Raw genomic sequence first — 26,718 nt, 5'->3', positions numbered from 1 at the left:
ATACCCTACAACCATTGGCACATCAATATAAGAACTTTCAGTGCTGTACCTAAAGCTGTCTGCGCTTTCTGAGATGAGGGAACGCATGCACAGATAAACGTATTTTTGGCCTAGTTACTTATCTCTTCTGGTATCGTTCTCTCACCCCCTTTTCCTTTCTGACTCTCTGATCCAGTTATTGTTATAGTTGCCAAAATGATCAAAACAGACTGATCATAACTCAGTGGCAACATCAGCGTGTTGCTGTCTTCTTTCCTTCCTTGAAACCCACTGTCTGCCTATCCCTAAAAAGCCAAAAATACAACTTTGTCATTTTCAGGTTCCTTTCGTGCTCAAATGCTGTAGATAACCAGACAAAGATTTGTTTTCTTCAAATTGTATATACTCTGGCATGCTACTTAAGACTCTTTTGTCATGGATCTACTTTTTCCTCTAAAGCACGAAAAAGAGACAATCTGTACTAATGCTGTGAAATTCATCACTGTGTTTCTGGGGTGTGGGTTTTACTTGCTTACCTCATTATCAAAAATTACTGGAGTCTTCAGTCTCTGTCCTTTCTGATCTATCAATATAAATGTTTGGTATAATTTTTTTAATTATTTTTAAAAAATCTTATATGGAGTACTTCTCCTTGAATAATTTTAGTGTCACCTAAGATGTTAGTACTTCCCAAAGGTATCGGAGAGCTCGCCTTTTGGCTGCAGGATGATGTTTACGTTGGCTCAGCTACTCGTGAACTTGCAGGCATGGTGGCAGTCACATAATATAACCTCATAATTGACTTTGTAAGTCTGTTTTGGTAGCAGCATAGTTGTAAAGACTACAGGGGATGCCGGCATAGAGGAGAAAGAGTTGTAAGGAAAACATCTGGAGATAAACTAACAGTGCTGTTACTAAGGGGGTAAGGTCTGTGGTGAGAGGCAGCGCCTTTATATTGGCTCCACCAACACAGGGAAAAGAACAGGTATTTGGGGCACAAATGAGCTCTCTTACTTTTTTTCGCTTCAGATCTGAAGACTGGCTCGTGAGCTTAACATCTGCCTTTTCCCCACTGTTATAGCCCAATGTCTTAAAGCCCTTCCGCTCCTAGTTAAGCTAAGAGAAGATACTGCCTCTTCTCATGCATTACCTGCTTTTATATCCAAAGCCTCTACAACAGTATCGCCGCTGCCAGCCGGGCTGTAGCGCAGTGATGACACTGAGGACGCGCCGCAGGAGACCGCGGGTCCCGAGACACCTGAGGGATCCGCTGCGGGCCTCTCCGCGCCGCGCAGGCGGGGAACAACAGCCATTTCTCCCTAAACGCGCGTGTTTTCGCCTCTTCCTTGCCGCTGAGCCGGTGCCGCGCTGCCGCGGGCGGCGCATGCCCGTGAGGCGGCGAGCATGCGCGCGGGCTGCCGCTCCCGTCGGCCTGTGCCTGCCGCCGCCGCCGGGTGTCGGTGGCGGAGCCAGCCTGCCCCGGGCGCTGCCATGGTCAGGGAGGCAGGCGCCGAGCACGGCGTTGCGGTTCCCCTCCCTTCTCCGGCCTCCCCCGCCGCGCTGGGTAACGGCGAGAGAAGCAAGAGGTAGGGGAGGGCGGGGGAGAGGCGGCCGGCGCGGCCTGTCCCGTCCCGTCCCGTCCCGCGGCGTGGCCTGTCCCGTCCCGTGGCTGCCCGGTGCCGGGCTGCGGGCCTGCGCCCGCCTCAGGGCGGCGGCGGCAGCCCGCACGGGCATGTGGGCTCCGATCTGACCGCCGCCTCCCGGGGCCTCCCTCGACCTGGGCAGCAGCGTGGGGGTCGGCCGGCGGCGGTGTGAGGCCCCCGGGAGGGGATTCCGGCGTGGGTCCGCTCCGCGGGTGTGGGACAGGATGGTCGGACGCCCACCGGCGCCGATAACGGCGTCGCTTCCAAGTTGTCCGAGCAAGCGGCGACTGCCCGAGCCCCTCCGGTGTGTCGGAGTTGCTGTCGCTCTGGACTTGAGTGACGTTTACGCGATGCTTTTTCTTTTTTTTTTTAGCTTGTAATAATAATAAGAGCTGTTGTATTTGTAATACTTTACTTTTGTAGCAGTGGATTCCAAATTTTATACTTGGTGTTTCTGAGGCGCGCGTGGTGAGATGGGCAGGGGGGAGGTATCAGCTGTCTGTCCCAGGTCTGTATAAGTGGGATTAAAGAAACAGATGAACAACTCGGATACTTCTAGCTAGATTACAAAAATCTGCATACTCACTGATGCAGGATGACTTAGAAAGTTTCTTGGTAAAGTGCTCTCAGATTCTCTAGGTTTATCTTGTACCTCTTTATGGTGTGCTCCTATACACGTGGTGGCAGAGAAGACATGTGGAAAATGAACCCATGCTAAGTTGACTTCAGTGCTGTCTCCAGTGCAGGACAGCAGGCAAGCCTGTCTGGTGTTTCCTCTGGGCTAAGGAATGTTATGGCTCCAGTCATTGTGTCCAAGCAGCTGCTTTGCCATATCTGCTCCTAAGTTATCCGACTTCTCCTTAAGCTACTCTGAGTGGAGTTGAGGTAGTTCTTTAAAGCACAATTATGTAGTGTAGTAAGGACAGGACCTTGCTTCCCTGATTTTTTTTTTTTTGTTTGTTTTGAAGCTATATAACTGAAATCCTGTTCCAGCACCTATCTTCTCTGCCCACTTTAACTGTGGTTTCTTTGAATCCTCTGCAACACATAGAGAATCATTTTGTTTGTCTCTGCAGGCTGACTTGACTGATGCTTCCGCCAAGTGCAGAGTCTGTATCTTCTCACTAAGATCGAAAGCGAATTTGCGTAGTGAGGAAATTGCAGGCATAGATCGTGATTCTTCATGTGTGAATTTCCCTTTCCAGTAAAGCCTACTCCTTTGTTATTGCACGGTATGAAGCCTGCTCAGCACCAGGGAGGGGCAGAGCAGGGAATAGCTGTTAAGTAATTTCACTAGGACATGCTGGAGACTTGACTTGCTCGTGAAAGAGGGGAGATGAGTTAACAGATTTTTCTACAAGACGATGATGAGGATCGTCTCGCACGTTGGCAGTGTAGGCTAGCTTGCCTGCCTTAGTGCCTTTAAATAGGGGACGATAATATGATGTATTCTTAGAATACAGTAAACGCACGATGATTTTCGTAGCTTCAGAAATTCTGGTCAAAGTGCAGCATTCCCTCAGAAGGAAAACAGCAGTGCCAGCTTGTTAAAACACGCAGCGTAATGGCGGGACTGGGTTGTGAGAATATTTGCATGTTTTGGAAACAGTTTAAGACAGTATTTCCTGGGCAGGCTGCTTCTCTCAGCATCCTGCTGCTTCATGTATCAACGACTCCAAGAAGAGCAGAGCTCATGTCATGAACGAAAAGGATTCCGAAGGATGGAGCTAGGATTTGATACATAATTTGCTTCGGGTGGAATTTTTATAGAGGGGAAATTGTTAATTTTATTATGGCAATAAAATTCTACAGCTGTGAAAATGTGAGATGCTTTTTTTTTTTTCCCCCTTTAGCCTATAACATGTGTCCACATTGGCTGAATACAGGAGCCCAGTGCAGTTTGACACCCACCCGAGTTTATGCAGCCTATTAGGTATTCCCTGCTAAGTCAGTGACTTCCTTGCATTGGCAGGTCTGTTTAGCAAGCTTACTTCAGGACTGAGGGTTTGGTTGTTTGTTTTTGTTTTTTATTTAAAATTCAGTATATTCAATACCAATAAGAATTTAATCGAGAAAGAAATTAGTCGTAGTAGTCATAGTAATTAAATGGTGAATATGCTGGATGTGGTTGGAATGTAAGCAGCAGTGTCCGGGATGATTTTAACAGTTATCTTGAAGCAAGAGTGACCATCCAGTTGTCTAGCATGTGTTTCTTTAAAACATATTTGTTAGATTTTATTGCCTTATTATTGCATTTTGATTATAGCCAGTCGGTTTGAGTAATACTGCTTGTGTATTTTAATCACAATGATTTATTCTCAAATCAGAGGGAATATATGAAGGAGGAAGTAGAGGAGTGTGCTGAAGATGAGGCGACTGAATCGGAAGAAGACCCTGAATTTGATGAAAGAATTGGATGCCTTTCCAAAGGTTCCTGAAAGCTATGTGGAGACTTCAGTGAGCGGAGGCACAGGTAGGCCTTATTGAGATGCTGACGTGATTCATGTTGGCTCTTAGTTCACTCTAGCATGCTTTGGGAATAGAAGCTTCAATAGGAGGAAGGCAGGCATCTGTGTTCATTTGAAACTAGCCAAAATTGGTTTCTTGATTTCTTTCGTGGATTGACAGAGCTTCCTTTAAGTAAAGGTATAGTATCTTATCCAAATAGATGCATTCATCACTCATTGCAAGGGAGATTTTTGTGTAGAACAGGTGAGACTCAAACCAATTTTAAGGTTCACTGTAAAAACTTCTAACCAATTACAACTGGAAGTGCGCTGTGCCAAGGCCATAATAACTTTTTCATTTGTTGTCTCACTAAGTCCTTTTCTCCTTGTCAGGTTTCTGTGTGAGACTGTGTTAGCATGAGCTGAAATGCAGGCTGGATTCAGCTCTGTGCTTTCATAAAAGATGAAAAACATTCTCCAGAGATGTCTAAGAGCTGACTAAGTTAAGCACCAGGATGAAGAGCAGCTCTCTAAAGCTTTTTGTTTTGAAGGTGTAGTTGATTGTAAGAGTAAGGAAAGCCCTTTGAAGAACTAAACACTTTACTCCAGGGCATGTGCTTGTACTGTCCTTATTAGTCACTTGAGCTTCTCTCAAAAAGCATAGCTGTAAGAAGTACCTTTTCTATATGTATCTGAACAGAAAATTGCACCTCTAAGTTGGGTTGGGTTAGAGGTAGCCTGATCTGGAGACGGTGACTTCATCTATTGAAATTGTTTGCAGTTAGATAGGAAACTGCTAGCAGTTAGTTTGAAGTGGAGGACAAAAGTCTCTCTCATGTGCAATTATGTCTGAAACTCAGTTGAATAAAAAGTACAAGAAGCAATTACAATCTACAGATAAGCCTCTGAAGTCATTACGCCACTTGTGTAGAAGTAAATATCACAAGGATCTGTATTACTTTGATATGTTTCCTGAATTGCGCTGTTAATGATTAGAGGATTAATATATATAAAATAATCTTGGAGAGCTGATTAAATAAGTTTTTGCTAATGTTAGTTCCAGTTCCTGAGAAAGCAAATGAGTAGTTTCTATGTTGTAGTTCTTAGAAAAACATTAAATGCTTAAAAATTACTTGTTTTATAGTATAGCGCCATCCTTCATGAGAACGTCACTTCGGTGAAGGGTGCCTTAAAGATTTCTCAACACCAGAAGTTATTTTAGCATTCTTTGGTTTATCCCATAACCTTATAATTGATAATATTCTATGCCATTCTAAAATTTTAATATAGTATTCCCATTTCATTCAGCATTAAAGTGCCAGGCTTATTTTCTGATGTGATAGGGATACAAAACATAGCAAGACTCTATTTTCGGACTTTCAGTGCCTTAAAACCCATTGGAAAAGAAGTACCAGTCTCTCAAATGGGCTGAGACTCCAGCTCTGGGGCTGGGAGAGCATTCAGAAAAGAGGATCTGTCTTTGGAAATTCTACAAGACTTCGTTTTCCTGTTCAGATCCATGAATACCTTTCCTCGGATTTACCCAGAAAGCAGCTACAGCTCTAATTGTTTCCTCGCGTTTGGATAGATAGTAAGGCTCCAGCTTTCCTATTGCATAGCTAGGGTGAGTCTGGCCTACTGGCCTCCAAAAGGAAATTGTTAGCCGGAGTAGTTAACTGATTAGTGCATCTGCTTTCACGCTATGCATTGACCTGAAGGTCTTCATATATGTGATCGTTACATAGCTTCAGCTGAAAGCTAGAACTTGAAACGTTGCTGTTCAACGCGATAGTCAATGCTGCAGACACTGTTTTATTTTCTAATCCCGTAGTTCAGTGCCTTCATGTCCCGGCTGCTGCCCCTGCGCTGTAGACCGCTGTGTAGGAATTGAAGCCTATCAACGACGGGCTTGTTTTTTCTCAAGTTGCACTTCACAGACTCCATAGAAATACTCCACAGCATGCGGATGGAAAACGTATACTGTCAAGCTGTACAAATCATTACTATTCTATATAACTGAAGTTTTTTTCAACTTAACAAAAGCTGTGATTTAATATTTTGTACAGTTTTGCAAACGTGATGAATAGGCTACTTTGGAGATAAGCGAGGCACATATACCATGAAAACATACCATTTAGTTTTCTTCCTAAGAATAATTTCAAACCAGTTCTTCACTTATTTAGCTGTTGGTAGAGGCGATGGCTACATGTTACTTATCACCAGAGGGAGAACTGTTTGAAATATTAGGGTAGGAGTCCTGACTGTACAGCTATACACAAGTAATATAATCAGCACACCTTCTTCTAACTGGACAGTGCATATAATGTGTATTTATAGAATCACAGAATGGTTAGAGTTGGAAGAGACCTTAAAGATCATCTGGTTCCAACCACCCTGCTGTGGGCAGGGACACCTTCCACTAGACCAGGTTGCTCAAAGCTCCATCCATCCTGGCCTTGAACGCTTCTAGGGATGTGGTATATTGCTAGCTTCTTGGCTCTAAAACTAGATATAAAAAAAATTGTTATAAAAACTTAGGTTTTGGACAAGTGGAGGCTTACAGGGACTTCAGGGTGCACCTTCTCCTTTCATGCTTGAATTTAGGATTGAGTTTGCCTAGACCATCCCTGACAGTGATTTGCGGGCATTTTGTTCTATATGCGGAGGAGGATCTAGCCTGTTCTTAAATCTTCTGCATAGGGATTTCACAGCCTCCCCATCATTCTAGTATTTGACTGTACTTAATGTAAAAAGTTCATTCTTGATGCAAAGGTAGGACTTGTTCTTTCCTCCTCCTAAATAAAAGCAAATACTGTAGATGTGAAAACATTTTTCTAAAAGCAGCTTATGGATTTGTAAATCAAAGATACCAGTATGGCACTGGTAATGCTCAGATTCTGGAATGTTAGAATTTTGTTCTGCTGTTTCTGAATAATATTTCTCACAATATAAACTTTTTTTTTTTCCTCTTTTGACCACTCAGTTTCTCTGATAGCATTTACAACGATAGCTTTCCTGACTGTAATGGAGTTCACGGTGTATCGGGACACATGGATGAAATATGAATATGAAGTAGACAAGGATTTTACTAGGTAATTTTTATCCATTAGAATTCCTTTTAAAAATTTAAATTAGGTTTATTTCAGGAAAGAATAGATTTGAAATGTTCATGTGACTTGCAAGCAATTTATGATTGAAATTAAAAATGAAATACTAAAGGGACTTGAATCTTTTCTTCTGTTCATTTGAGTTTTTTATTTTCTGGAATCTGTGAAGAAGAGAAATAGAGATTTCTGCAATGAAGAAGTCAAAATAGTGTAGGTTTGCTGGTGGAGTCCCTTGAGAAATTATTTGCTAACAATTCAGAGGACACTGTAATATGTACATCAGCTTGTAATTATATTAGGATATGTAAATCAGTGGGTTTACATCAGCTATGTAAACCCACCAGATTCACATGATGCTTACTCTAGTTTCTACAGTTAGTATATTGCCATTATACTTTGTGCTGCTGGAGGTGAACCTTAAAAACTTTGACTACGTTATCTAGAAATTGCTACTGATCTTGTCTACAGTTACGGCCTCCAAGATTGGCTGAAGGTATATTTGTGGTTGGTTTCATGTGCTTGTCTGGACTGCGTTCACCCTTCTTCATGAGGTGATCAGGCACCCATGAGTCCGTGTGAAGTTAATGGAGATTTTGGGCACTGAACACCTTTAAATATCATGCATCTGGAACTGAAACAACTTTAAAAGCTGTTTGACTAGTTGCTGTGGTAACAAGCTAAAGATACATCTGTTAATTGGATGTCTTGTATGTCAGAAATACCAAAGGTTTCTGTAATGAAAAAATAAAAAATATGAGAAATTTAAGGGAGATGCAGCAAAAACTCAAGTTGGAGTAAATCCATTCAGACAGATGGGAGTTTCACACTTAGATCTTTGCTAGTGTGGGTCCTTACCCTAGTGAAGCTATCACATGGGAAGGACAGTCTGGTGGTTAAGAGACTATTATGGGACTTCGGAGATGTCCTGCTGCAGATTTTCTAGTTTGATTGTGAGCTAATCACTCAGCCTGGGGTTCTGTGACAATTTAAGCCAATGGAGATTGGTATCACTTTAATTGCTTTTCTCCTGTCTACTGACTATATCTGATCCCAAGTTGAGCCAATGTTGAATCCCTTATGTGATTTGTTTGTGGTCAGCGAAGTTCCCAGAAGAACCTCCCTGGAGGTGATAGGACTGTGTGAAACTAACACAAAAACCAATAGGAAATGCCCAGAATATTGGGGAATGCCACACAGTCACACTTTCGGTGTCATAAATTTTTTTGGGGGGTGTTTGGTTTGTTGTTGGTTTTTTTTTTTTTTTTTTTTTTTTGCTCTGGTGGGAAGAACTATGTTTTACTGCCCCTTGTTGTGGAAACATTCAGGATAAAGATCTTAACATCAAAGGCATTTTGAAGAAGCAGTGCTAGCAAAACCAACGATCTTTATGACATGGCAGCATTTTCTGGGAACCGTTTTTAGCAACTTCTCAGTCCGATCCCAAATCTCACTGTCCTGAGGAATTCTGATTGGGATTGGAAATACTATGGCCTGTCTTAAGGACAAAACAGGAGGAAGGTGCTCAAGTATTTACTTAGTTTAAATTTGTAACTCCTACGTTGTCCTGATCCACTGCATTCTGTGGAATTTATTGCACCGTTGTAGTTGTGTGGGAAAAAAAGTGTGTAAAATATTGAAACCTATATATTCTTAATAAGTGTGACAAACTCTTGGGTCAAGAGTATTTCCAAAAAGTATCTTAAAACTTTCATAGTAAAATTCAACAGGGGAATCTGATGCTTTTATCTCTTAAGTTACAAGCGATCATCAAAGCTTTAATAATTAGAAGTCCATCTTGGTTCACCCAAATTTTAAACAGCTTAAGTTTATTGGTGTAAATTTTGTTATTTGACTGTTTCTGCAAGTAATCTGAGAATTTTAGTAATACGTGTACTCAATGTTACTTACTGTCTTTTTGCCTCTTTTTTTTTCTTTCCAGTAAGTTAAGAATCAATATTGATATTACAGTTGCCATGAGGTGTCAATGTAAGTATTCCATCAGTGAAAGTTTTGAAACACTTTAAAAGCTCTTCAGAACGTGCATTTACTTGCAATACAGTTGGATATTGTTCAAAATATTCTAACAGGGAGGTTTCTTCTGATCTTGATGGTATGTAGTGATCTGGATGGCATATGACTCACTGAAAGAACTGGTAGATGTGAAGAAATGCATTTATGCCATCTCATTCGCATCTCAGAACTTTGTTTTGCCTGTCAGCAAAAAAGGGATCCTGTTGTTCCACTCTTTCTCTAGCTGGAATATTCTAAAAGCTCATTGTGAGACACAACTCAGCAGTAGGAATTTATCACAACTTTTATTTATTTATGAACTTGGCAAATATAAACCTGGTCTTTTGTTGAACAATACTGGAAGCATCAGGTAATTTCATCCTCCTGATGAACAGACAGATGCCTTCCCTTTTAAAGACAATGCTTACTATTCTTTTGACATCATTTGGGTAATGAACCATTATTTGTATGGTCTGGCTTTGGTTGTCCTGGACTGAGAAAGAGAGAGAGAATACTACTTCTACCAGGAATGCAAGCAGATCTTCAAGACTGACTTTTTTTGTCTAGGTTAAACCTTGCGTTAATTGTAAGGTACATCAATACCATACAATTTGTGTTTGTCTCACAAGTATTAATTCGTAAGTCATCCCTTCTAACTCTTAAAATTTGGGTTTTTTTCAATTGTTTTCCAGTTAGCATAAAAAATATTGAAAATTGTGTTTGGGTTTTTTTTTTTTTTTAATTTGAGAAATAAAACTTTATCCTCTGTTTTGACTAGACTTGGTTCGGATTCAGTGCTTATGAAACAGGGAAAAAATACTTATGCACAGCAGATCCTAGAAAGCTTGTGTATGTGGTTCATACATCTCTGAAGGTGTTACATCAGTGAGAAAATATTGCAAATCTGAAAAGTGTGTTTCTTGTCACTGTGCATCAGTTGATGATACTCTGATAGGATAGGTCGAAAGTAGGATTCTGTGGTTTCCCCCTACCTCCCAGTAATCTGCTTCTTGCGAGGTTTGTTTTTCTTTTGGTTTGGACTTTGTTAACAGGGAACAGTAAACTTATACTGAAAGTTTGCCACTGTACTGTGAAACTTCATTTTAACTTGAACCTTTTTTTTATTTATGATCATCTGTATGACTCTTAATATTTTTCTCCCTGTTTAAAATAGATGTGGGGGCTGATGTTCTGGATTTAGCAGAAACAATGGTCGCCTCCGCAGATGGGCTAATCTATGAACCAGTAAGTTGATTCTTCCCTTTTTATTTAAAAAGCAGTTTGCTCTTTACTTGATGTGGAGCACTGCTGGGCTTGCTTGTATTTTTTATCCCGCAGTTGAGCTGCACAGAGCCTTCCCAAGTATTGTCTGATCCTTGAGTGAGGTCTGCAGTGCTTACTCCAGGAATCTGCTAGGGAAAAAGGCTAGCGTTGGAATTTCTGTGTGTTCACTCTCTGCAAATACAGCAGATTTGAATATAGCAGACTCCTGGATCAGTGCTTCTTAACAAGCTAGTGATTTCTACAGCTAGTTATTTTTACATGTGCAAATTCTAGGGATAAGTGCTAACAGTATTTGATATGGAAGGAAAACTATCAGAGCTCTCATAAAAAGAGAATTGATGTAATTGCTTTTAAACTAGAAGAATACTGTGATTCTAAAAAGGGGTAGAAAGTCTCCATGATATCCTTATAATGTGGAATGGCATTAAAGATCGTAAATTGTGTTAGTGTCTTTTTAATTTCTGTATTGTGAACTGAAGGCTCTGTAACTGTGTAAGTCTGTGTTCTTCAAATGGTTTTGATGGCACGATAAGCTTTGAAGTAATTATGCTGTATGAAAGTAATTTATAATTTACAGAAAACCTATTAGAGAATGTAGCTTTCTGCTGTAATTATTGCATTCTCTAATAACTGAATGATAATCTAAATTATAACAGTTTTGTTCAAATTCCTACTTGTGTGTGAGTAGGAGGAGATGGCTGAATGGAAGGACATGCTCGGGAAGGGGAAGGAGCTTGTTTTTGTGTGTTCTCCTTGAAACATTTCCTCTTGTCTGGACAGGCATCTCTGCGCTGCTGTAGCTGCTGCATGCTAGCAGTTGCCCCAGTGATTATAATCCTAGAAAGAGGAAACTTCCTGTACTTGATCTCTTTGGGCCATAGCTCTGGCTAGGTTTGAGCATTAATTGCAATTGAATTTACTGTCTGGAGTATGTCAGTGTTAACACATAGATTTGAATTCTGTGCACAGATGTTACTGGTGATATTATTGTCCTGGTTGAAGTATAGCAGACCTCGTAGCTTGTCTTAAAGAAGTACGCAGTGTGGGATGACCCCAGAAATAAACAATCTGCACCCTTGTGCACCTGGACCCTTGTTTTCAAAGATTGCTTCTCTGCGTGTTTCATTGCTGTTTGCATCAAAACCATGTATGTCAGTTATATCAACTAGAATTAAACGGACACTCACTGCTTCTTCTAGCCCATGTTAGTCAAAGGCTAGAAGGGCAGAGACTGATGACTCGAGTTATGAGAGCTTTAGGAAAAGATGCTGAAGTTATAAATGCAAACAAGTGAATAATTCTGGGGGGAGAGGGACAGAAATTTCCATACTTGAACACTAAATGTGTTAAAGTGCGAAGTCCTTTCATAAACTTGAGTATGTGGTACCAAGTGTGAAGTTGATTGTAACTTCCCACTCCCCAGTTCTCTTCTGGGTTTCATGGATGGGACTTCAGTGGTTCCTGCGTGTTTTATTAGATGTGTTATTTTTGTTTCAGGTAGTATTTGATCTCAGCCCACAACAAAAGGAATGGCAAAGGTAAAGCACTGAGATGCGTGCCTATGGTTTGTATTATTTGTACTGGAAGTGGCTTTGAGGTACACCAGAGTCACGTGACACAACTATGCCTTGGGTCTAACAGCTCATGCTTGTAATTTAAGAGTGCAAACCTGTGAAAAGATATTCATTTACTTTGCTTTTCTCATGATTTGAGAGTTCTGTTATGTAAAAAATTGGCTTTGGACTTATTTGTGGAATTGGGTCATGCAGTTGCAAGCCAAGATGGACTCAATTTATGTTTCCAAACGAATGCTTGGTAGCACAAGTTATAATTACAGGTTCAGACGCGTAACGCAGATAGCTTGATATCTAAATGTCAAAGCTGAACCATAGTAACAAATTGGCATGTTCTTGCAAAAGCAAATGAGTTTGGGACTTTCATGTAACCTCATATAATTGATGCGCTGTTTATCATTTAAACTGGAATAGCTTGGTTATATGTGTGATCACTATACTAATAATCTTGTAATAGAACGTGAAGCCAGGTTATGTGGCCAGTTTTGGTATTTTAGTAACACGCTGCTGTGAACACCAGAGCTTTAAGCTCTGTATAAAATATCATTCTCAAAGTTTATTGTACCACTTTAATACTGACACGAACCTTACTAACTTCTTGATTTATAACCTGCAACTGAAGCTGATAATTAATTGTCAAGTTATTTTTTGTTTTACTGTTGCATGCTTTCACACTTGTCTGTGTAATCTGTAGGATGCTGCAGCTAATTCAGAGTAGGCTGCAGGAAGAGCACTCTCTTCAAGATGTGATATTCAAAAGTGCTTTTAAAAGTGCTTCTACAGCACTGCCACCACGGTAAGAAAAATTGCTTTGTTGTGTTGTCATTCCGCTCTCCATGCCCTATTTAATTAGACTTCACATTTTATTGTGGCTATGATTCTGCCCCCCCGAAGATAAGGTTGTAAGAATAGAAGACCTTACTGCTTTTTATTGCATTTTAAATTAGTATACTCAATACTTGCTTTGGAGAGCTGTTGTTTCATGAAAACCTCTGGGTTTTCCAACCTGGAGAAGGTTTACAGGTTTTGTGTGTGTATTTATAGGTATATATGTATACATAATACAGACACACACATAAATATATGCATACACCTTTTTAGTCCATTTTATCTGATGCTTCCTTTTTAATGTGAATTAGTAATGCCAAAGCAATACTAAACAAGAGTCCTTTTTTTAATGGAAGAATATCTTTCTGTCTAGCAACTTTAAAAAAAAAGGAGTCCTGCTATTAGCTGTGACTTAATACTTTACGGTTTTAAAAGAATCAACCTTTGAATAAAAATGCGTTTTGTTAGTAAATGCCCTGGTCTAAGACAGCACTGTTAAAATTGTGTGGAGAAACCATGCTCTTTACACTTTATTCCAGCTACGCACAAAATGCTTAGAGGCTAATGCATAGGAGGCTTTGTCTGCCTGAATCTAGCTGCTATGTGATTTTATCTCCTAGCCACGCCCCCCCGGAAAACACTTTCTACATGAAAGCTGAAATTCTTTTCCCCTTAAAAACAAACAAACAAAAAACCTCTACACAAGCAAGCCATAAATAAAACAAAACAAACACCAAAAATCCTGTATGCACGTTCCATGTTGTAATTTCCCTGTTTGAGGACCAAATACATCCTTTCTTCCTAAGACAAGGCTAAAGAGGGCTCAAAAATATTTTTTCTCATTTAGTTGGTGTCTTCAGAGTCATTAAGTCCTTCTGTGCCTCTGTGATACTTGTTAGTGCGGTATGTGAGATGGTATTTATGCTTGAGATGTGTTTAAGGAGTAGATTTAGATACGTTTTGAGTTGTGGACACCCCAACAAACGTGGGAAGAGGAAGGTTTCATAAAAAATAAATGTTAAAAGCTGTTCTTGCTACGGTGTTGTTCATGTGACTAATACATTTTGTGATGTTCACTGTAGCATTAAAAGTTTCCCAACAAACCATTTTTGGTAGAAGTAATTGGGGAAAAAAAAATCCCCAGGGCAGCAAGATATACTTACAGTCTTATGTTTTCTGTTCACATGTTCAGGTGTCGTAAGTTAGCTTTGTAGGCCGGATCTCTGAATACAAGTATGAACAAAGCTTACTGGTTTCATCAGACTGACCTTTATTAGACTCCTTCACTTCCAACATCCCTGCTATAATTCCAGAAGAATACAATAAGGAGTGGTAGATGATAATGCTGTATCTTTCTGCTAGGAAAAAGAAATCTAACTGTACTGCTGTTATTTCTGTTAGTGAATATTCTCAAGTACCCTTTATGTTGTTTTTGTTTAAACAGGGAAGATAATTCATTACAGTCTCCAGATGCATGTAGAATTCACGGTCATCTCTACGTCAATAAAGTGGCAGGGAACTTTCACATAACTGTGGGCAAGTATGTTCTGTTCAATTCCTGAAAACAATAAATGAAAATAACTGACTTCTACATTATATATAGTACATGCACGTGTATGTGTGTCTATGTTTTTACACTTGTGAGTTAATGAATGGTTTTTATTAACCTTCCCATACACACACTTGGTATTATTTTCCATGTGGTATCTCTTCTTGCACAGTTAAAACCAAATTTCTTCATAAGTTACTAAAACAATGCAGTGCATTATTGCATGCAATGTAGTGGTTATGAATTACAGTGTTTTACAGGGTGAAAACTCTTGAAAATAGGTCCCCTGTAAGTGTATGATGTAGAGTGGACTGCTTGTGCTAGCCTCCATTCTTTAGGCCTGTCCAAACTTCTCCTTTCTCTTAGTACACAGTTGACTAACATGGATGAGGTGTAGATATGTGCCATTTCAGTGCTGAGATAACATAGTTATAGAACCATAGTTAGGGAGCTAAATGCCAGTTCATCTTGATTTGAGGAGAGACTTTCTGATACGCTTTGGCAATGGTATTAGCTTATATATGCTGCATACAAACTTGTGTTCGCTTTTCTCTGTGCTCTCCAGCTTTGCTGTCCTCGCTTGCCTTCCTGTCACATCTGTCACCAGAGATCTTAGCATGCAGTCTGTACTCTCTAATTTATCGACATGTAATTCCAGCTGCTGTCTTTATATGGGTATTTCTCCAAATATCATTCTGTCTGGTCTTGTACCACCTCTTCTGATTTACCCCTAGACGTCCAACTTCTTAAGCCCTTTTCAGAGCAGAGCCTTTCATCTGTACTGCCATCAATTCTCTCTTCCTGTCTCTACTTCTGCAACCCTGAGTAATCTTTTGCTTTCCTTTGTTTCCTTTTGCTCATCATTACATTTGTAGTTCTGTTAAGTTGCTCTTTCTCTTCTTGTAGATTTTTTTTAATGGCTTTTCTCACTGTCTGCCTCTGTACCTTATGCCTGGTTATTTATTGTAGTCCTATCTTGACTGATCTCATTGTCTTTCTTCACCTTCTGTTTCTCCAAAACTTACATGTATTTGGTAATGATTTACCTCAAGCTAATAGGGAAATTTCCAGCATTATTGGTGGGACTGGTAGGGATGAAGTGTGTCTGAGAGACTGTTTTACTTTCCAGACAGAGTTGCACTTTTTTTCCCCTTCTTCGTGCTGTTACCAGTCTCTGCATTGTACTTTCCTGGCAGGTCTACAAACAAGTGTCCAAACCTGAAGTTAACTTGCTTAGTCAGGAAGCAAATACAGAGCATAGTTAACTTGCTTATCCATAAATCAAGTACAGTAAAGTTTTCGTTAGTCACTCGAGCAGTTCAGCAGATTTTCATGTGATAGGCCTTGGTGGCTCTTCTAGTAGCCTAGTGACTTGATGTGTGTTTGACATTTCTAAAAATGCAAGACACTAATTTTGTGTAAGAGGGTTTTCATGAGTCTAATGTTCCCGTACCTTGTCATTGAGTCTTTCTGTGCTTGGCGATAATAAAAATGTCATGTTTGTTGTTTTTTTTAATATAGATACACATGATTTTTATATAGATAAAACTTTGTAAAACATATATATTTTATATATTTAAACATCTATGTTATATATATGCACATATTTTTTTAATATATATATATAAAAACGTATTTATTGAAATAGAGGGGGAGAGGTAATTTTTCTACATAGTTCTGTTTAGGAAAACTGTGTCTTTTGTGTGGATTCATTAAACAAATTTTTCATAAAACATATGTTGTTTTCTCTAGGGCAATACCACACCCTCGAGGCCATGCACACTTGGCAGCCCTTGTAAGCCACGAGTGTAAGTTATTTCTATCATCTCCGTACAAACGAGTATCATTTTGTTCAGACTGCTGTCTCCTAATTCATATGTTAATGTAACTTGCTGTTGTAAAGATGTTCTAGCTGGGCAATTGCATTGTAGAAGAAAGTGAAGAATATTCTTTGCAATGTTATTACTCAGTAGTGACTTCCTTTCATACGTTTAACACTATTAGTATTACCTGTAGGTTGCTTCTACAGTAATGATAACAGGAATCTTGGACGTATTTTGTTGTAACAGAGATACCATACGAAATTCCCGTATTTCTGTCCAAGCTACCTATTTCCTGCAAAATCTGTTTTTATAAGGTTAAACGTTTCTGACCTTTGTCCTTAGAAACTTCATTTTTAGGTTGCGAGTCCAGATACTAAATGCGTGTTGCAGCCGTACTTAGTGTGAGGCAAAAGTAGCGTACTGTGAAAAATGAACTTGGTGTTCGTTAAACCTCCAAATGTCTGCCCATGAATTTATGTCAACACAAGCGTATAATATTACAGAGTTTAAATATCTTTGCAAAATCAGGCAATGTAGTAACTTGGTAGTTGCCTTACGCTTCCTCTGTACATTTCATTTATGAATTTTTCCTCTTTAATGCTGTTACATACAAGAACCTGAACTGTAGAATAACTTCTGTATTAGGCCAACTAGAAATTTTCTGTCATGAAATGTTAACTCTCTTCAACTCCAGGGTTGATTCAGATAGAGTTAGGATTTGTTTTAGAAGTTCTTTTCTAGAGAAATTGAATTTCTTTGTTAAGTATTTTGGATTTGAGTTTTGTTTGAAACATGTACATCTGTTGATATAGTCACAGGCATAAATCCAATGAAATGCACGCCACTGTTTGAAATACTCTAAATAAGGCATTTTCCAATGTGAGAAGTGGGTGCATCTCTTTCTCTGAAAAGAGTACAGAATCTCATAGTTTTAAATTGTTTTTTCATTCCTCTGTGTTGTCTTTCAGCCTATAACTTCTCTCACAGAATAGATCATTTGTCATTTGGAGAGCTTATTCCAGGAATTATTAATCCTTTGGATGGAACAGAAAAAATAGCATCAGATCGTAAGTGCTGTGTGTTTAAAAAAGCGTCTTGGTTTTTATATTTTTTCCAATAATTACATCTAAAATATTATCATGTTTCATGAATGTTGTGATTTACAAACAACATGTCCTGCTACATTTGGTAGTGGGCAATGCAGTGTTCAGCTATCTACATGGCATCTTAAGTGGACGATTTCTTTTTAATATCAGTATTGCTGTACTTCGCTGTTTCACTGAAGTTGATTTGCAGTTTCTTCCAGATTTGTGTTATGTTGAAGTTACAGTACGTCTGAACATATTGTGTTATGTTGAAGTTACAGTACGTCTGAACATATTGCAGAGAATTTTGCAGCAATTCATAGATCTGATTGTTGTCATAATGGGAATGGGGAAAAATAAGTCTGATTTGGTTTTTAAAAAATGGCATCAGGAGTCTTGGATTCTATTCCTGTATTTGGTTTGTCACTTCCACAGTGTATTTTGTGAGGCTACTACAGAAAGGGTTTGTATATCACTTTGTTTCCTCGGATATAAATAAAGGAGTTTAGTAACCTAATTTACAGAGCTACCTATGCCTCATCCTCTGACTTGCATTCCCTATGAGAGCGATCCCCAGAATCTTCTAAAGCTGCTGTTGTCTCAAAGTCAGTCGGTCCGTTGGCTGTTCCAGCCAGAAGGGTGTAGGATTGTTGAAACTAACTGTTTCAGTCTATCAGTGTTTGTTCTCTTAGGGAACTGCACGAAGACAGACAATCATAAATATGTAAGCACGCTGATTGCTCTAGAAGAATTCTCTAGAAGTCTGTCTAATCAAGAGAAAAACTGTAACCAGTTTAGAAGGGCTTCCAGCATTGTATAGACAATTCAATGGCTAAAATCTATTCAAAGCACTGTTGAGATGTGTGTATCATGCAGAATTTGACTGTGTAAAACTTGTTCGGTTCTAGTGTCCTGGAAAACACTATCTATGCATTTCACTTGAAGCTTTGAGTGGCCTGACCTTAATGAATCTTTTCATTACATAAGTAAAATGTAAATTTCTCTGAGTACAAATGTGACATAGGCCTTGCCCATGGAAACTAACGTTGTTTGTGCAAATGGTGCTGAAATAGTCTTGTCAGTGCTGTGACTCCTTGAAGAATGTCCCTAGTGTAAACGGCTTAGCTGATTAACTGTTTTAAGTATTATTGGTTTGATTTATTTGTGAATGTCTCAGATGGTCTTTCACTCTGTACATAATTCAACAGTGAGATTTGTTTTCTTCTAGACAACCAGATGTTCCAATATTTTATCACAATTGTGCCAACCAAACTCCATACGTATAAAATTTCAGCAGAAACTCATCAGTTTTCAGTGACAGAAAGAGTAAGTAGAAGTAAGAGAAAACTGTGCGGAGAAAAATCAAACAGTGGTTGTTCTTAACAGAAGCTCAAATGTGGAAACAGAGAGTTGTACCGTGGTTTTGAAAGCTCTAGTGTGAAGAGACTTGTAGAAGATGCACTGGATTTATCTGTAAATAATGTAATACTGATGCTAAAATATATATGCTTGGTGACACGTGCTGACTTCTTGCATTAGTGTTTTGCATCTGTAGATCTGGACTCTAATACTAGAGTTAATAATAGATATCCAGTCATTTCCAGTTCACTGGATGTTAATAGTGGTGGTGGTGAAACTCTCTAATCTTTTTGGTCTGTAATCTTGTGTGTAGCTTTACAAATGCTTAATCCACCTTTAGCTTTTTGTCCATGTGGGAAGCAAACCAAAAAACACAGCTCACATGAATGTCATGAACTTGATTGTGGAGTGTTAGAAATGGAAACAAAGATAGTTTGTATGAAAAACTAATCACACAGAAAGCTTCTCTGTCTCTCAGCTCTCTTGTGTAACCTTTGTGGAACCACCAACTTCAATTACTGTCCAGGCTAGAGAGCTTCCACTTATGGGCTTGGAGAGGCTTTTAATTCTGAATCCATACAGAACGTAGTTATTGTAACATAGTACATGGGCAAATCATAAGGTACTAATTTTAAAGACTGCTGTAAATAAGGAAAAGGCCTCGTGTGTACCAGTTACATGTCTTATTTCCAGATACTGAACTCTGTTTTGATCTTTTATTCAAAAGCTAAAGAAAAAAATCTTTGCAAAAAGTTTAATTAAAAATGACAGATAAAACAAGAGTTAAGAAGGAAGCCTTGGGCTGAAAGGAAATTCGGAGATTTCATAGCAGTTCACTGTAATACAGTTTGTGGTGTTCTCCAAGGGAGAAAAATCTTTATTTCCTCATGATTCCATGCTGTGCTTCTGAAAAATATATAGCTAGGGGAAGTAGGATAGAGGTGGTATCTTAGGGGTCAACTTGGGACATGCAGACTGCTGAAGGGAAAGATTCATTCTAAAACTCATGAAAACTGGAGCAAAGAGAGGAATGAAGAGGAATTTCATAATGCAATATACTCCCATCTCCTGCTGGTCTAGCAATCTGCTTCATGTTTTCTCTGCAACGAAGGCACTCCTTAAACTTCTGGGCATCAGTCAACTGCTTATCTTGCTCTTTATTGCATTTTTTTTTCATCTTGTATTAAATTTTCCTCCTGCTGTAGAGATGGTTTCTATCAATTAACTGTGCAGTCTTAGTTAGCTCTTTTATTTTCTTGGGGGGATGTATTTTTTTTATGAAAGTTGCAACACAGTCACAGGTTGCTTAGGAGAAAAAGTTGTGAATATGGAGGTAAGGTGGCATTACATGCTTGCTCTCTCAGTAGGTAGGCCTGTTGCCTGTAAAGCTTGTTTGTGTTTATCTTTGGAAAACAAATACCCCTAGCAGATGAGCTGGGAAAAGCTATTAAGAACAGTTAACACTGAACAACTTAGTGCATTTATTTTATAAGAGTATGCAGACCTGGAAGAAGGTGGCCAGCTCGCCACAGCTAAAACTTGAATACAATGAGGTTTAGTTGCCAGTGGTGAACAGACTGTGAAGCACAGTTTAAAAGGTGTGGGCAGAATCATTTCCACTGTTGTTGATGTTTGATACACTGTGTTTATCTACACTAAAAAGATTTAATGAGGCTTCGCTGATACCTGAGATCTGATGCCTGAGATCTCATGGTTTTGGCAACCAACAGTTAAATTATGTGCAGCAATAGAAGCTAGAAGCAGACCAAAAGGGTTTGCGGAAAAAGAATTCTGTATCTTTTGAGGGTGGAGTTTTGGGCATTCTGTTTAACTTCGTATTCTTTTTTCCCCATTTGACTTCAAAAGACCAATAAGGCTTAGGGAAACAGTAGAGGAAAAACAAACAAGAAAATAATTTTTTTGTCCCTTGCCAATGGCAAGGTTCTGTTTAACTACCTTCAGTCTTCTCTTCCTTCTTAGCGTCCCTGATCGTCCGTCCTCTAATGCTGAATGTTGTCATGCTCTTGAAATACAGAAAGCATTCTGTACTCTTTTGGGTTGGTTTTTGTTTATTTATTTAAGCATTGCAGAGTTTCTGTGACCTGGTGTCATAACTGATACGTTATTTTGCCTTCCTTTTTACTTTGGTTTGGTAGCAAAAGAAGCAGTATGGTTTATGTCAGCTTTAGCTGACTGGAGAAGTTGCCTAATCTGTATTTCAAAGAGATAGTCTGCTTTTTATTTTGTGCTATATTCTGCATGGTTTTTGAGCACAGACTGTTAAATCTACAGGTGAAGTGGAGCTGTGATATATTGCTTTTCTGTTCAGTCTTGCTTGTCTGTCTTCTCTACTCTTATTAGCCTAGACATGGCTGAGTTTGTCTTCAGTCAGTTATGTTCTTTTCTGCTGCCCTTGTATATTTTCAGCCAGACTTACCTGGCAGTGCATTTATCAACAGCTTTCACTAACAACAAAATGGTAGCAGACTTTTGAAGGAAACTTAAGATTGTGTTGAGCTTTTTTCTTCTGAAACCTTTTTTAAAAAGTAGAGATTTGTATCAGCCACACTCTTCCCTTTGGGATCTTTTGGTTTAAGAATTTGGGTAAATAAGAAGAAACTATAGAAGTTCTTGGATTAGGACTGTGGACTCTGGTATGTTTAGAGTAGTCATGGTGAGTTAGTTATTATTTTTATCGAGGTGTATTTCTTGCTGTGTGACTGTTGTCTGAAATGAGATGACTGACAAAAATTTTGAAAAGAAGCTTGATATTGGTATTCAGTTTTCAGACCTCAGAAATTTTGAGATTTTGATCTTTTTCCTTTTATTTCTTTTCTATCAAAGTAATGGATTGTGACCTATGTGTAAGTATGCCCTGAAGGGGAAAAAAAAAAAAAAGGCATTGGTCTAATTTAACTTAAGCTTCTGATTTCCATTATGATATGCTCTAGTTTAGGGTCTTCCCTGATACTTTTAAGAACCAGCAATTAAATCTTCTGTGGCATGTGAATCTAGAGATATGCTCCAAGGAAGGAGGATGAAGCCTCATGAGTCTTAAATGCAGTATTCAGATGTAGATTTACAAACACCCTCTGGGAAAACTGCCATAGCTAAGGCTGTTCAACAACCTAAATGTCTCCTGAAGGTCTCATCCTGATTTAAGTGATTAATAGCAGCGCATAAAGTAGAAAGAGCTGGAGGACTGTGTTATACCAGTGCAGTCGAGTTCACTGGATAGACTAAGACTGTGGCACTTACCCACTTAGAGGTACCAAAAGCAGCTTAATTATAAACGTCCTTGTTTAAAGGATCATGTAAACAAATCTCAAGAGGATAGTACCAGGGCCAGACAGTGAGCACTGATGTGCAACACAGAAGACCAGTGACCAGGAAAGTAAATTGTTATTTAATGATGTTTGACTTTTAAAAGGTACTGACCAAAGTTATTTTGGTGTTCCCTGGTCTTCTGTTGATTGCTAACTCTGATTAAGTAGCTCTTTGTCATCACATCTATTAGTATTATTTTCCTTGTGACTAATAAGCAACTAATTTTTCTCTCTCTTCTTTCAGGAAAGAGTAATTAACCATGCAGCTGGCAGCCACGGGGTGTCAGGAATATTCATGAAATATGATATCAGTTCACTTATGGTGACGGTGACAGAAGAACACATGCCTTTTTGGCAGTTCTTAGTGAGGCTCTGTGGCATTATTGGTGGAATTTTTTCAACTACAGGTAACTATCAGTGCTTTCCCTCTTAAGTTCTACTAGCTTCGGGGGGTTTTTTTGTTTATGGTGATTATAGTATGGATAAATTACAGGGAATTCCTGAACCTCTGGCAGGTTTAAGACTAAACGGCCATTTGTGTGCACTGAAATGTGCAATGAAAGCTACTCATTTTTTGTGTGCCAGTATACCATTTGTGCTGTTCTGAGGGCCTGTTGATTCCTTTTTGGTAACTCTGGCATAGTTTATTTACTTCTGAAAAAGCAAGGAGGTAGATATAGATAACATATATACACACACATGTATACACACACACTGACTTCTGATATTCTGTGTATTTCCTATAGTTGGGATCCAGTGCTAAATCAGTGCCAAAAGTTGAGATAAAATTTCCATCTGAAGTAATTGGGAAGATTTTCCTTGCATAACTTGTCAATGTACTGCGAGATTTGCTCCTTTAAAGAAAATAAACTAAGTTGAAAAGACGATTCACTTAGTAGTCAAGACATAATAAGGTATCTTGATTACAAGTTACTACTTTTCTTGGCTTTCAGTTGAAGAGAGCATAGTAAAGAGACCTTGAACTAAGAGCTCTCTTTCAAAGTAGATATTTTTGTCCCACAGAGTGTATTTTCACACATGAAAGCTGGGCAGAGGCAATTGCGTTTGCTTGAATAGATTTGGTTTTGCTTTTATTGATGCATTTCAGAACGTTAGAATTCCCCCCGCCCTTGATGTTTCCTTTTTTATGTTCATTTCTCAGTGTTTTACATACCGATTTACTGCACTGTATTCCTTGTAAGTATAGTGTAGAGTTTTGTTGTAATACTTCTGTAAATACTACGGTTTTACTACTTGTGACAATTCGAATCATTTGACATTGCAGGAATTTTACATGGCTTTGGAAGATTTGTAGCAGAAGTTATTTTTTGCCGTTTCAGACTGGGCTCTTCCAAATCCACATCGGTAAGAAAAACTTTCAGTATTAAATAAGTGGTACAGCTACGTGAGCGTGGATGACAAGAACAACTGTGGGACTTGGTCCCAGCAGAGTTTAAGATGCTTGCAATAAACTCTCCCTTTGACATACATATGAGCAGAGATTCAACAGCTTTTAAAAATAGTTGGGAAACCTAACGTGTAAGGGAGCAAGGTGTTTTCTAAGAAGCTGAATTAATGAAACCAAGCCTCTTAGAGGTTTCTCTGCTACATTCCATCTGTTGTCCTTACTATATTCTTTTTATTTTCATGTTACTACAAAAATGACATGTTTTCCCAGGCCTCGCTAGTCTCCCTCACATATTATTCTTCTGCTTGGCCTGTTGACCGAAGAAGAGGCGCTGTGTGCTGCAGGACTTCAGTGTTGCTACTGATTAGCCTGCAGGCTACTGCCAAGCAGCGTGAAAGAGCTGAGCAGTCTTTACTTTTGCCTTCACTGGGCATCAATAGGATTGCTCCTTTAGGAACTGCTTGATTTTTATCTTACTTTTATTTTTCCCGTTTAAGCCTGTAGGTAGCCTTTAAGACTTCTACCTTTCTCTCACATTTGGTTAAAGTTTGCCAGCTGGCAAAGTTACGTGAGTGGGGGGAGAGACGGGAAGGCAAGCAGATTTGTGTAATTTTTGTTTGGGAGAGCAGGCAAAAGGCATACAAGAAATGCCCAAGAATAAAGTAGTGCATATTTTGGGGGAGGGAGGGGAGACTCCATTTCTGGACAAGCCAATTAATAACACTGTGTTTTTATTTGACTAGGTCCCACTTCCTGATGGCCACACAAGCAACCACTTACCTCTAAGTACAGACAATAGTACGCATTAGCCTCCTGAGAAAACTTTCTTTCTTCCTGCCTGATACAGAAGACATTTTTTTGTAATAAAGAAAACATTGTGCAATATGCTGAGACAGTGCTGATGGGCAGCAAAAACCGAAGCCTTCACAAAACAAAAAAAACCACCAACAAAACAGTTTGTGTAATTTTTTGTCTTTCTAAGTGCACATGGAGTCCTAGGAGATTGTGAGACCACTGAGGTGGACCATCTTCTGGAGATTAAAGGAGTGTTGCTGCCAGTACGGTATTCACGATCAAGCTGAACGTCTTTGTGATGACTGCCGTTGGCCACTGAAGCATCTTAGTGCTCTTGGTTCTGTGCCTGGGAAGGCTCCAAGGAGAAAAGAGTACGAGTGGGATGTGTGGAAGAGCCAGGCAGCAGGCAAAGAGGGACAGTCATAGAGCTGGGGTTTCTCTTGGGTGTACAGGCTGCCGTTTGGGTTTTCTTGTTCTTTTGAAATGGTGGGGCCAGGGGCTAAGATGGTATTCTTACAGGTGGGGAGCGATCCTAGAAAATTCTGAAGAGGGAGATGAGAGAGAACTCAGGGAGTAAGGTGGAGCCCAAGCCATAATGTTGGTCGTAGCTGCTGCCTTTCTGTAGTCCCACCATTCCTTAGTGGAAGAAACATAATGCGGAGCAGTGGAGTTCCTCTGTGTTTTCACACAGCCGCTTTGCCAACAATGAGAATATCGCTTCTGGTGTTGATGTGGAAGTGCCCAAGGACTCTGAGAATGGGCTCCAGTGTGCACAGTTTTTTGACTTGGAATAAGAAGCCTTTTAAATAAGGCATTTGACTGTAGTTTTGAGAAAAGGCAAAACTCCCTAGCAAAAGATCAGGAAATCTTTGTACGCCTCTTTCTTGGTAAAGATGGAACCTTCGTTGTACCCCTGCTGCTAGTATGTAAGCCATGGTATGTAAATCCTGGAGATGGGGATACAAAAGAGCAAGAAGCTGCCTTGCTCTGGTTCAGCTAAATACTACAGAAACGTGGAGCTCGGGGCAGTTGGGAGGTCTGTTAGCCCAGGCAGGGAGTGGTGGAGTTGGTAGTAGGTGACTTCAGGGAATTGGAATCATTTTGCTGCAGACAGATGATGAGAAGGGGTCTGCAGAACTAATCCTTATTGTTCATGAAGGTTTTTGTAAAATAAATGAAGAGAGCAATATCAGTTTTATATTGTAAATATGCTACTGAGAATGAATGTCATTAATGCAGATGGTGCTTTGAGAAACTAAACATCCTGTCACTGCTGAACTACTGGTGTACGCCTGTAGTTAGACAGTTACTCCACCAGGGTAAAAAATTAATAATAGGATTCCTTCTCAGCAAAACTGATTTAATAATATATTAGGAGATGATGCTGACCCTGGCCTTACTCATTATGGGATGAATATTATAATTGAGAGGACTAATTATGGAAAAATAAAAATCTCTGTGGCATTGTCAGGTTTTGCTGACGTCTGTTAATGTACTTTACAGGACGCTTGGATCTTGGTGATGAGCACAGTGTAAATAATGTAAGTGATTTGCTATGCAAAGCAAAGGGCTTCCTAAACTGAGAAGTTATATGAAATAGTAAATAAAATCTGGGAAATATGGAAGGACCTTTGTTCAGTTCAATGGTTGAGAAAGAAATTCAAGGAAGCCAGGTCCTTGGGGTTGACAGCCAGGTCTGCGGTTTTATCTTTTGTGGGTTTTTTTTTGGTTTTTTTTTTTTTTTTTAACACTGGTTAAAACTCCAGCAATTTGAGAAACTCTTGTCCTTGGTGAACAAGAAAATCAAAAGCTGTAAATTTTTTGTTCCCATTTCTCTTTGACTTTTCCTTCTGAGGTTTCTTCCCTACTTCTGCTCGGACTGGTTCTGCTTTGGGCTTTGTCCTAACACTCGTTTCTTCTCTGCCTGGAACAGACTGTACTTACTGATGGGAGATTCTGATCTTGGTTGACTTTATGTACCAGAACTTAAATGTTATTTTCTATTCTCACATAAAAGAGCCAAGCGGTTTGGTGTGTCTTAAATCCTGTGTGGGGTATTCCTGTTGTTATGTCTAGAGCAAAGCTTGTGTGATGGCTGGGTGCTAATGGAAGAAAACTTGGGATCGACTTCCAGATGTGAGATGCTGCATTGTGGAGTGAATACAGGATCAGCTGAACCTGTGGCTGTGCTGTTTGCTTTCTCTCTACACAGAAGGGTTTGGTTGTTACTGCTAGTACCACGTCAGCCTTGTACCACACGTTGTCGTTAGCTTAACCAGCATGTGCAAGGGTGTTCCAGAGAACACAGGAGTTTATTGCAGTGACTTCTTTTGGCTCTGTGTATTTACATTGTGTAAAAGTGAGTATAGTATGGAAAAATGAAAGGAATGGGTGTCCCAAGGGAAACAGAAACCCTGGTGTTGATGTGATGTGTATTTTCTGAAAGGGGGGATGGTAGATGAAAAACACCATTTTCTGGATCAGGAAAGATGGTCAAAAAT

General features: G+C 39.4%; 1 protein-coding gene across 4 annotated transcripts; it reads left to right on the top strand.

The window, feature by feature from the left end:
- Nucleotides 1–1,391: 1,391 nt before the first annotated feature.
- Nucleotides 1,392–26,260, top strand: ERGIC2 (ERGIC and golgi 2). 4 transcript variants are annotated; one of them, XM_054214888.1, is made up of 16 exons: nucleotides 1,392–1,565; nucleotides 2,699–2,854; nucleotides 3,476–3,555; nucleotides 3,950–4,095; nucleotides 7,053–7,161; nucleotides 9,116–9,162; nucleotides 10,361–10,431; nucleotides 11,968–12,008; nucleotides 12,739–12,840; nucleotides 14,317–14,412; nucleotides 16,174–16,229; nucleotides 17,213–17,311; nucleotides 18,558–18,655; nucleotides 22,259–22,421; nucleotides 23,300–23,379; nucleotides 24,166–26,260. In XM_054214888.1, exons 4-16 carry the CDS (start codon nucleotides 3,990–3,992, stop codon nucleotides 24,229–24,231), a joined length of 1,134 nt encoding a protein of 377 aa, XP_054070863.1. In that variant the 5' UTR covers nucleotides 1,392–1,565; nucleotides 2,699–2,854; nucleotides 3,476–3,555; nucleotides 3,950–3,989; the 3' UTR covers nucleotides 24,232–26,260. The 4 variants fall into 4 exon arrangements, with proteins under 4 accessions (XP_054070863.1, XP_054070873.1, XP_054070856.1 ...); XM_054214898.1 differs by lacking the exon at nucleotides 3,476–3,555; XM_054214881.1 differs by lacking the exons at nucleotides 2,699–2,854; nucleotides 3,476–3,555.
- Nucleotides 26,261–26,718: the final 458 nt, after the last annotated feature.

Source organism: Rissa tridactyla, chromosome 1 (genome assembly GCF_028500815.1).
Source record: "Rissa tridactyla isolate bRisTri1 chromosome 1, bRisTri1.patW.cur.20221130, whole genome shotgun sequence".
Classification (NCBI taxonomy): domain Eukaryota; kingdom Metazoa; phylum Chordata; class Aves; order Charadriiformes; family Laridae; genus Rissa; species Rissa tridactyla.
The sequence above is the reverse complement of the archived record's forward strand: the minus strand, read 5'-3'. Positions and strand labels throughout refer to the sequence as shown.